This window comes from Mirounga leonina, unplaced genomic scaffold, assembly GCF_011800145.1.
Source record: "Mirounga leonina isolate KUSES-001 unplaced genomic scaffold, KU_Mleo_1.0 Mir_82, whole genome shotgun sequence".
Classification (NCBI taxonomy): Eukaryota; Metazoa; Chordata; class Mammalia; order Carnivora; family Phocidae; genus Mirounga; species Mirounga leonina.
Genome location: NW_023270825.1, coordinates 35,558,872 through 35,571,010, shown reverse-complemented (window position 1 = coordinate 35,571,010; position 12,139 = coordinate 35,558,872). Strand labels below are relative to the sequence as shown.

Sequence of the window (12,139 nt, the reverse complement as noted above, 5' to 3'; positions counted from 1 at the left end):
AAAAAGTTAAAATTTATCAAAAATTACACAAATACCACAGATCATACATGATACCATTCTCATTCAAGAGAAATATAAACAAACATGAAAATGCAATGTTAAATCAATAACTGCATAAAATTAACTGCACTACATACTGTACTACCATAATAATTTTGTAGCTATCTCCTGTTGCTATTGCAGTGAGTTCAAGTGTTGGGAGTATCTGTGACACTGATCATGCGTGAGCAGTTGGTCTCTCCAGTAAATTCCATATTGTGGTAAAAACTGATTTCTTGCAGTTCTTGCATATTTTTTCATTATGTCTAATGTAATATATAAACCTTAAGTAACACCATGGGACTCTACGAAGTATCAAATATGTCGGTCAAGTTTAGTGGTTATCTAAAAATAATTAGAACCAAGTAAAAGAAAACAGTATATTCAAACAATGCAAAAATTAAAAATTTAGAGAATACCAACACAATTGGGGACTGAGGTCAACAACCAAAGGGACATGGTATTCCTATAAATATAAGTAAAAGAGAGTATGGTTCTTAATTAAAGAACACCAACATAAGAATAAAAATAGAACATATAACTTTAAAACCAGGGGAAAAAAATGATCTCTTAATAGAAACCAGGAAAATAGACCCCCCCAACAAAAGGAAAGTAAAATATATGGAAATTATGAAATAAGTTGGGACAGTCACATACTAATATAATAATAATTGCAATAAAGATAAATATGTTAAATTCACCAATTGGATACCCTCCAATTTGATTTTTAAAAAATATAACCATATACTGTCTTTAATCACAAAGATGGAGAAAGGCAAAAAATAAAAGGATAAAAAGATATATCAGGCACACATGAACAAAAAGAACATTGTATAATTAGTAACCATAATTTCTGAAAATGGAGAATTTAAGGCAATATTTTATAAAGCACAAAAAAGAGAATGTATATAGTACTTAAAAGAACAAGAGAGCAAATATCATCATAAGTGCACCTGCTCCAGTAATCTATAAAGCATAAGATGACAGAACTGCAAAGATACATGGATGAACAAAAAATTATCCTTAGAGAATTAGGATACCTTTTCCAGAATCAAGGATATAAAAATCATCAGAGATACTCATTATTTGAACCATACAAACAATATGCTTGAGCATTAGCTATATATGGAACTTTATACCCAACAGAGAACACATTCTTATAAGCACACATGGAACAGTTACCAAAATCAACGAAGTATTAAGCTGTGTAAGAAGTCTCAGTAAATTCTCAAGGATCATATATTGCCAGCGTGTTGTAATAAAATACAAATTTTTTTAAATCCCATACATCTGGAAACTTAAAAACATATTACTATATTTAAAATGAAAAATAAGGAAAATACTGGTCAAATGTTGTTCAAGGTCAACCACTAAACTTGACCAATATTTTGTCAATATTTGTGAAACAAAGCTAAAGTACCTCTTGACAGAAAAATTTATGATTTAAATTATGATTTAAATAAGTACATTTATCAGGATATGTGAAAGGTTAAACATAAACCAGTTGCTCTTGTTCTTTCTCTTCTTATTCTTCCTTTCCTTTCTTTTCCTCTCTGGACAACTCAGTCCTAAAGCCATTAAGTGGGCAGAACAAGGTAGGCTCCAGAATGATGAGAGAAATGCTGTGACCCAAGCAGGTTGACAAAAGTGGGCACAGAGGAGGGCTGCCCTGCAGAGGGACTCAGAGTCTGACTGGGGTGAGAGGAGAGCCCACATGGAGAGGTGACCTGTCATGCCTGGACAGGGTGAGGAAGACATGCACACAGTTTTGGAAATTAACAAGTATAGACTGGAACCCAAATAGGAAAATGAGTAAAGGAAATAAACAGGCAAGGACTAAAAAGCCTAAAGACAAAATCATAAAGGAAGTGCTCCAACTCATTAATACTTAGAGAAATGCAAATTAAATTAGCAATCACTTTTATACCCAATGAAATGGAAAAAATTAGGAAGTTGGTTAATGCCAAGAAATTACAAAAATGTGAAGATTCAAGATCCCTCATGTATCTCTGGTGCGACTATTGTTCTGTGAGAGCTGACTGACTGGCAGTACTTAATCAGATTAAGTGTACATATACCCAATGAGCCACCAACTCCAATTTTGAGCAAACACCCCTAAGAAATTCTCCCACAGGTCTATAGGGGGACTTGTACAAGGATGCTGGTAGCAGTGTTTGTTGTGGCAGGACAGAGGTAACCAGGGTATTTATCTCTGAGGAGTGGACGGGCAGAGCATGGCAGATATGCACTCTGTAGAACCCCATGCAATAGACAGAAGCAATGAACTAGATGAACACATAGCAACACTAAGTGGATCTTAAAAATATAATGCTAAGGGGCACCTGGGTGGCTCAGTCATTAAGCGTCTGCCTTCAGCTCAGGTCGTGATCCCAGGGTCCTGGGATCGAGCCCCACATCAGGCTCCTGCTCGGCGGGAAGCCTGCTTCTCCCTCTCCCACTCCCCCTGCTTGTGTTCCCTCTCTCGCTGTGTCTCTCTCTGTCAAATAAATAAAATCTTTAAAAAAAAAATACAATGCTAAGTAATAGAATCAGGTTTGCCACAGTACCATTTATGCAAATTAAAATATGTGTATAAAATTATATTTAAAAGAACATATACAATTGACCCTTGAACAACATGGGTTTGAACTGTGCAAGTCCACTTATACGCAGATTTTTTTTGAGACATATGGTACAGTACTGTCGATGTATTTTATGATTTTTCTTAACATTTTCTTTTCTCTAGCTTACTTTATTGTAAGAATATAGTACATACAAATATGGAATACAAAATATGTGTTAATTGACTGTGTTATCAGTAAGGCTTCTGGTCAACAGTAGGCTATTAGTAGTTAAATGTTGGGGGAGTCAAAAATTATACATGGGGATTTTTGACTGCATGGGGAGGGTGTCAGTGACCCTAAACCCCACATTGTTCAAGGGTCAACTGTATAAACAAAAAGATATACCTTAAACTCATTAGGTTGGTCTCCTTTGTTTTTGTTTTAAGTAGGATCCACACTGTGGGGGGCTTGAACTCTCGACCCTGAGATCAAGACCTGAGCTGAGATCAAGAGTTGGATGCTTAACCGACTGAGCCACCCAGGCACCCCGGATTGATTTCCTTTGGAAGAGGGAATGGGAAAATGGACTTAAATGGAATAAATAATAATAAATAAGAGAAAGCCCTTCCATGGCCCAAGATAATGTGTTATGAACCATAGAGTTTGATTAACTCAATCTTCTGTATCTGAGGTCCAAATTGTGAGGAGTAGAGAGGCAAAGGAATCCAAGAAACCAACATTTAAAAAAAAGCGGGGGGGTGTCCAACCTTACTAGTTAGTAATCAGGTAAATGTTAAAACAATACTATTTTTTTTAACATTTTTTTATTATGTTATGTTAATCACCATACATTACATCATTAGTTTTTGAAAAACAGTACTATTTTAACCCAACTCTCTCTCTCTGTCTCTAAAAGAATGACATCTCCAATGCTGGCTAGGCTACGAAGAAGAAAGAGGTACTCCTATATTTCTATTTGGAAAGTGAATTCCTTCTGCCTTTTGGAAGTAGTATTTTGGCAGTAGCTATTAAAATTTAAAATACTCATAAACTGTGATCCTACAATTTCACATTTAGAACTCAATCCCACAGGGGGAGAAAGCACCAATGTGGAAAGATAGATATATAAGTCTATTTATTGCTCCATTATTTGCAGTGGTATAAAAGGTGGAAATATTTTGATAGTCCACCAATTGGGAACTGATCAAATAAATAAGTTATATACACTCTGTGGACCACTATGCAGCTATTAAAGGAATGAGTTAAATCTGTATCTTTTAACCTAAGAAAAAAACCATGCGGTACTTAACTTTTTACTATGTTAAGAAGAGTATTTGACTAGCATAGTCCCAGTTTTATAAAAATACCACCACCCGTATATGTGTACTTGTATATTTCCATAAGCATGGCAATAGTTGTAGAAGATATATACACTACTGGTTACTGAGGTGAAATAGGCAGAAAGAAAGTTGGGGAAAATTATTCTTTCTTCAAACCTTTTAACCTGATTTCAAGAGTTGTAGAAAGCATGTGTTACCTGAATATTCTTAAAATTTAATATAGTGTTTTAAAATGTTTGCAGGGAAATGAATAATCATTGATTACATATTCAGGAATAGAGGTAGATGCTGGATTTATACTTAGACTCTGTGGAGAACATAGTTAATACCACTTCACTAAGCACTGGAAGTTTTCTAAACTCAGTGCTCCATGCATATAGGATGAATGAGTGTAATGAAAGACTAAGTGAGCGAGTGGTGAATGAATGAGTGAGATTACACTTTGAGCCACAGCAATTACAGAAATAGTATAACATAGATATGATGTGACAAGCAATTCTATTAAGAAATAATGAAATAGAATTTTTTTAAAATCTCCTGAAAACAAATTATATTGTACCCTTCCTGTTTCCGTCCCATTCTTAGAATTGACACTTTCATGTCTTCCTTACAGATGCAGAGAAGTGGAGAGTAGAGAAGATACTGGCCTAATAGTAATTACCGAGGAATAGCATCACTGGCCCCTTCCTAATACTTCTCAGATCTAGCTGACACAGTGCCTGATGTTCTACCTGTACAGTTATTCCTTTGAGCTCCTTTCCTTCTAATCTGCTTTTTAAAGTACATTAAGAAATACACTATGGGGGCACCTGAATGGCTCAGTCTTTAAGCGGCTGCCTTCGGCTCAGGTCATGATCCCAGGGTTCTGGGATCGAGTCCCACATCGGGCTCCCTGCTCAGCGGGAAGCCTGCTTCTCCCTCTCCCACTCCCCCTGCTTGTGTTCCTGCTCTCGCTGTCTCTGTCAAATAAATAAATAAAATCTTAAAAAAAAAAAAAAAAAGAAATACACTATGCCCTCCAATGAATATGGAATATGTGTGTATTAGAGAAATGAGAGATATGGAATGAGGAGAGGCTTTTTGATAAAAGCAGAAGGTTTAAAGGTTTGTAGCAAATTTTCCTCTTATCCAACAAAGTATAAATAGTATTAACAGCTTTAAACATTAGATAATATAATAAAATATGATCATTTTCATTGTCAAAGAAATGCCTTATGCAGGAAATTCTTACTTTATTCCTGTCCAAGTCTAAACTCTCTTGAATGAAGTCATTTACAGCAATTTTTCCTTCCAGACGTTTCAAGGCTCTTTTTTGTTCCCTACACCTGTCTTGCATCTGGGACGATTCTCTAGCGGCTTCTTCAGAGTGACGTGGCAGCTGCTGTAGGCGCTGAGTGAGCGTCAGAATTTCCTGCTGCAGGCCTTCAGTCCTCTGTGGGGAGGAAGGATAGCTAAACCTCCTGAGGGCCCATGATCTCTACTTCATTTCAAAGCTATGTGCAAGTTCTACCAATACCGACAAGGTAGTAATGTTATATTACTACCCAGGTGAGCTGGGAAGACTTAAGATTTGACACGTATCAGCCGGTTTTAGAAGAAGAAATGGAAAGGTTTGATATACAAAATGAGACATTTCAGTTAGTACTGAGAAATAAAATTGTATAATGAACTTTAAGCAAAAAGTGAAAGAAAAAATTGGAACTCTACAATGAACAGACTGCAGCAGATTTTATGAACACATTGAACCTAAGCAATACCTATCTTCGTTTGCATTTTAAGGTGAAGAGGCATGAAATTTTACTCAACTGATTTGGACATGACAAGGAGATATAGCCATTGAAACTTGCTGGTTCAATCTTTTCATAGAGTCGGCCAATAAATTCAAACAAAGAACTGATCTGACAATGTATTTACTGCACTGGCTGACCTGACCAGGATTTAGGCATGATGGACACATTATCTTCACCGTACCACTATTTCTAAGCCAGGATTCACTGAGCTTACACTGAACTGTACTAAGCATTTATCATGTATTAATTCATTTAATCCTTACCACTCTGATAGGAGCTATCCCCTTCCAGACCCCACCCCCACCCCATCCCACCAAATTTTACCAATGAAACTGAGGCCCAGAGAGGATAAGTAATCTACCCAAGAGCACACAGCTGGTAATGGCTGAGCTGGGATTCATACCTGGGTTCTCTGCTCTTAATAAATACACTACACTACCTCTGCTGTAATAATGGACATCCTCTTCCCTTTTATCACTGTAGTAGTAAAAATAAAATCAAAGTTAAAATTCAGAGCCACAGAATTTACTAAATCGGCTAATATCAAAATTGACATGTTAAAAGAAACAAGTTTGAAAGAATGACTTGTCGTCAATACACCTACAAACTTCCAAGATCTCTCTTTTGCACCAATTTCCTGAATCCTCTCTTTCACAGCTTGCTTGGTGGCTGGTATGGGGACAACATTGTTGCTCAGAAGAGTAGCCAACTGACTGAGGAATTTCTGATAGTGGGATCGTGCAGTTTTGGTTTCCCAGCCGAATGAATGTGGAGGTCTGTCCAATTCATATTTCTGTTTTTCCTCATGGGTTGAATCTTCTTGACACTTATTCCAAATTTTCTGCCCATCTTTTGGTCCTTCAGAGTGAAAAATGTGTCTTTCAAAGTTCTTGGTCAGGATAGCTTTACCTTTATCCTAAATATGCCAACACACATGTTAAACTTCCCATTTGGAATTTAATATGGAGACATTTACTTCCTTTTTTGAAATATAAATATAGTCATAATACAAAACTTTAGGAGCAAGGTCCTCAAAAGAAATAAAGAGTTATGGAGTCATAAGAGAGACAAGGGCATACTCAACAGAGCAAACTAGAACATCAAGAGGTATTAAAATGATCATATGGAGAAACTGGTTTGAGAACATAGGAAGTTTAGCTTGGAGAAGCAGCTAGCCAAACAGCCTCAGTTTATGAAGTTACACTCTTTACAGAAAATTTTGAGCTAATAAATGTAGAAAGAATGACAGAAATTTTAAAATCAGCATTTTGCATCTAATAAAATAACTGATTCAGGCAAGGATCACCAATGAATGTTAAGACAATTAAGTGACAATTTGGGGGGAAAATGGATATTTCCATAAAGACTTCATTATGGTTATAGAACATGACTTAGTAGTAACAATTTTGATGATGTAAAAGTATAAATGAAAGAAGTCCCATTTCTTTCCCCCAACTTTTCCCCTGTGCTCCTGTAATCATCCTGCTTCCATCGTAAATAGCCTGAGGGTGGGCGGGGAGGATGATGCTTGTATTTCTTTCCCAATCTCCCACAGGAACATTTTACCTTTATAAATTCTAGCCTTCTTTCCACCTTCTTGACACCTTCAACTCTAGAAGCTGAGTAAATAGGTTCTGTTTCTGGGCTTTTTGTCATGTGAAACTGAGAAATAGAAAGAGGGCTAGAATTGTTGAAGTAATGATGGGTTTGCATCACTAAAAGGCTAGAAGAGGCAGAATAAAAGGGCAATGGGAGAAAAGGTCAGAGTTGCATGGATGCTGGTTTGGGAGAGTTTTTCAAGAATGTGACAGATTAGTGAGAGAAGTGAAAAAAATGGTAAGTGTTATTGTGAATTACTTAAGAGGGGCAATTAAAAATTGGAATTACTTTAAACTGCTTTGAAGGTAGTTCCTGAATTTTTTTAAATGGAAACCCTCTGGGGTGCCTGGGTGGTTCAGTTGTTAAGTGTCTGCCTTTGGCTCAGGTCATGATCCCCGCATAGGGCTCCCTACTCCGGGAGCCTGCTTCTCCCTCTCCCACTCCCCCTGCTTGTGTTCCCTCTCTAGCTGTCTCTCTCTCTCTATGTCAAATAAATAAATAAATCTTTCCAAAAAAATTTAAAAAATAAATGGAAACCTTCACATTAATTGGATTATAATGGACCTTGTCTTACATTCAGATTATATAATAAACTGTTAAAGTCTAGGGATTTCAAAATAAACTTTCACCACTTCCTTGACAACAGAATGGCTCCCATCCTCCTCCAACATTCTTCTATAAAACCTCTACTCATCCTGTGAATTGCTATCTACTAGGGACCAGGCTCATCTCTTCTTTCTAAACCCAACTGATGCCATAAATCTAGATTTCAAGGTCCAATATAGATGATCCACCAATTTAGCTTTGTGATTCCTGTGCCTTGGTTTCAATGACTTTCACTTACACCTCTCTTCAAACCTTACATTCAGAGCCCAAAACCCAGATGTTGTCAGCAGCAGGAAGTAACCCATACCAGAAATGTAAAACCCAACACTTCATTCTCTAACTACCACTTCTCCAGTTCTCTTTCAACTTGGTTCCCTCTAACGATTCTGCAGTATCAGAGACCTTAGATCTGCCTTGTGACTTCTCTCTGTCCTTCAGAAAGGCTTTCAGTCAACCACACTGCACTGCTTCCTCTGATCCTCCATAAGAAGGAGACCAACTACTCAACATTTGCCAATTATCTCTTAGAGTAACACAAGGTAATAAAATTCCTGTTTCTTTAAAAGTCAATCAAAATTGGGGCGCCTGGGTGGCTCAGTCGTTAAGCGCCTGCCTTCGGCTCAGGTCATGATCTCAGGGTCCTGGGATCGAGCCCCGCATCGGGCTCCCTGCTCCGCGGGAAGCCTGCTTTTCCCTCTCCCACTCCCCCTGCTTGTGTTCCCTCTCTCGCTGTGTCTCTCTCTGTCAAATAAATAAATAAATAAAGTCTTAAAAAAAAAAGTCAATCAAAATTTATTCTCACCTTCATATTCATATAAGGGGTGAATCCATCAGTACCTGCTAACTTTTTCTCCAAAAGGCCTGCTTTTCGTTCCGCCTTTTCTCTTTCAAACAGATGTACTCTGTATAAGATATCAGTAGGTAACAACATCATGAAACCAACTCAATTTTCAAATTTCAATTAAAAATAATTAAAAGAAATAATCCCCACTTAAAATGTATTAAATATGTGTATCAAGTAGAAATGTACTTTCTATGAAAAGAGCTGTGCAGTTACCCATCTATTTCTAGGGAGAGACTAGAAATGACAGAGAAACGGAGAGAAAAACAATCCCGTGCTAAGTCCTCTGGTAGTTCCCCTGGGGAAGGTCAATTTTTAAACCATCCTTTTCAAGGGGAAATTTGAGCATGAATATTTGCCTGCCACTATTGGTAACACTGTAATGATTAGGAGGTTCCACAGGGATACAAGTACTCCTATTTTAATAACACCTGATGGACTCTTCCACTGGGATTTGATGAGAGGAAAAGGAATTAGAATAATGATGCAGCAATAGAGAATAGCTTATGTAAAAGCTTGTTTTAGTATCAAATATACAAATAGCTAATTATTTGCTTTTTGGAGTTTTTTGTTGTTTTGTTTTAAGATTTTATTTATTTATTTGACAGAGAGAAACACAGTGAGAGAGGGAACACAAGCAGAAGGAGTGGGAGAGGGAGAAGCAGGCTTCCTTCAGAGCAGGGAGCCCGATGCAGGGCTTGATCCCAGGACCCTGGGATCATGACCTGAGCCAAAGGCAGACGCTTAACAACTGAGCCACCCAGGCGCCCCTGGTTTATGTTTTGATTATTAATGGCTAGGTTTGGCAATATTTTCTATCCTGTACCCATAGTTAGGTTAAAGTTTCAATCTATCTTCTATGTTTTTTTTTTTCTCATCTAAGAATTATAGCTTACAGAATTAATGAATTTGGGTCAGTTCAAAAGAAATTATTTGTATTATCCAAACAGAAAATTTTACCTTAAAAGGTTATATTAGAGACATGCAGGACACACTCAAAAGATCTAACACACCTATAACTATAACCCTAGAGTGAGAGTAGAGATACAATGGGATAAAAACAATATTTGAAAAAATAATTCCCAAGATTCCAAACATGATGAAAGATGTAATTGATAGATTCCATAAATTCTATAAATCCTCAGCAGGATAGATATAAAGAAAGCCACAACACAACACATCATAGTCAAATTGCTACCAATAAAGAGCACACATTATTCCCTTCAAAGGTACAACAATAAGACTGACTAACTTTTCAACAGAAACTATAGAAGTCAGAAGATAATTGGATGACATCTTAGAATGTGATAAGAAAAAATACTGGCAACCCAGAATCCTATACTCAGAAAAAAAAAAAAAAAAGCCATTGAAAAAATGAAAACGAAAATAATATAGTTTCAGAAGAAAAAAAATGGAAAAACTATCAGAGGAAATGCATTATAGGAAACACTAGAGGGCATTCCAGTCCAAGATGGTGACATGGGAAGACCCTGGGCTCACCTTCTCCATGGAGGCACCAGGCCTACATCTATTTGTACAGCAATTCAGCCTGAGGGGGAGTTGAGGGCTGACTGAGCAGCTTTTGCACAACAGAGGATGGGGAGACCCCATGGAGAGGCAGGAGAGACAGAGATACCTTGACTGATACCTCTGCAAGCTCTGGGTCACTGGCCCACGCCAGCCCCAGATGCCCTGGGGCTTGGAGGGATAGCTGGAGTTGGAAAAGCAACTGGAATGTGGAGGAACTAGCCCTGAAACCCTGCCCAGGGTGAGGGAGCTACTGGAACTCTCTCTGGGTCAGAGAGGCTGGTAGGTGGCACAGTTTGTGCTCCCTCTCCACCTTGGTGATGAAGATGGGAGCAGGGTTCCAGATGCTGTGGTTGACCTGCTGCCTCAGTGAGCACTGGGAGCCTGGCCCACACCAGCCTCAGATGCCCTGGGGCATGGAGGAACAACCAAGGTTTCAAAGAGCAGCTAGGGTGTAAAGGAGCTAGGTCTAGAAACTTGCTGGGCAATGAGGGAACAGGTGGAGCTCTCTCTGGGTAGAGGGGCTGGGGAGCACCAGGGTTTACATTCTTCTTTCACCTTAATGGTGCAGATAGGGCAGGGTCCAGGCACTATGGCCAGCCTGTCACACCAGCAAACCCCATGCCCCTGGCCCACACCAGCCCCAGATACCCTGGGGCCCAGAAAAGCCACAGTTTAAAAGAGGAACTAAATAGAAAAGAGCCAGCCCTAGAACTCTGAAAAACACCAGGGGGAGCTGCTAGAACTCTCCATTTTGAAGGGGCTGGTGAGCACCACGGTTACATTCCCCATCCACCTTGAGAGTGTGGATGAGGACCACACTAGTGAACAAGGTCCAGGCACCATAGCCAACCTACCACCTCAGTGAGCCCCAGGCCCCTAGCCCACACCAACCCCAGCTTTCACACAAAAGCAGCCCTAGTGTGGCACACACTGGACACCTCTGGTTCAGCAATCACTAGAGCTCCAGCCATCATACCAAGGTGATACAGGCACAAAGCACCTGGAAAATTCAGCTCCAGACAGCTTACTAGGGTACCCCCAATGCAGAGCACTCTGGGACCTCCTAGCTAATGCCTGCTTTGGCTCAGCTGCCTTGCCACAGTACCCCCTGCATGGAACACCCTGGGAACTCCCAACCCATGCTCGCCTCAGCTCCAGCTGCCTTGCCAGAACACCTTCTGCATGGGGACTCTGGGACCCCAAGCCCACACCCCACCTCAGCTCTAGCCACCCCACCACGGAGCCTCCTATACAGAGCATCCTGGGACAACCTGGCCCATGCCAACCTCCATTCTAATCACCCCAAGAGGGCACCCTTGCACTGAATACCCCAGGACATCCCAGCTTTCACCCACTTCTGCTTCAGCTGTCCTCCCAGGGTAGCCCTGTGCAGCACCCCAGAATTCCCTGGCCCATGCCCCACCTTGGCTCTAGCTGCCCTGCCAGGGCACCCTCTGCACAGATACCCAAGATGTCCGGTTTGTACCCACTTCAGTTTCAGCTATCCTGCCAGGGGGTCTTCTGCACAGAGAACCCAGGAATCACCCCAGCCTGTGCCCACTTAAGGTTTAGCTGTCCCGCCAGGGCAATCTGCGTGAAGAGCCCCAGGACCCACTGGTTTGCACTCGATTCGACTTCAGCTGTCCTGCTGTTGCACTGTCTGCACAGAGTCCTGGGACCACCCAGGTCCACACTCACTTGAGCTCCAGCCATCCCAGCAGGGTAGCCACAGCACAGAGGGCACTGGGAATGCCAGCCCATGCCAGACAGAGCTCCAGCCAGCCAGCTAAAGTCACCAGGCACATAGTATACAGGAGATGACATTACACA

At 40.0% G+C, this 12,139-nt stretch overlaps 1 protein-coding gene across 1 annotated transcript in view; it reads right to left on the bottom strand.

The window, feature by feature from the left end:
* The window catches only part of LOC118002520 (restin homolog), a 90,106-nt gene that overhangs the window by 54,775 nt on the left and 23,192 nt on the right, over positions 1–12,139 (bottom strand). The window contains exons 4-6 of the mRNA XM_034993020.1: positions 8,741–8,840; positions 6,338–6,649; positions 5,175–5,375 (exon numbers count right to left, since the gene is read on the bottom strand). Of these exons, the coding sequence (XP_034848911.1) occupies positions 5,175–5,375; positions 6,338–6,649; positions 8,741–8,840 (613 nt within the window). The remainder of the gene's footprint in view (positions 1–5,174; positions 5,376–6,337; positions 6,650–8,740; positions 8,841–12,139) is intronic.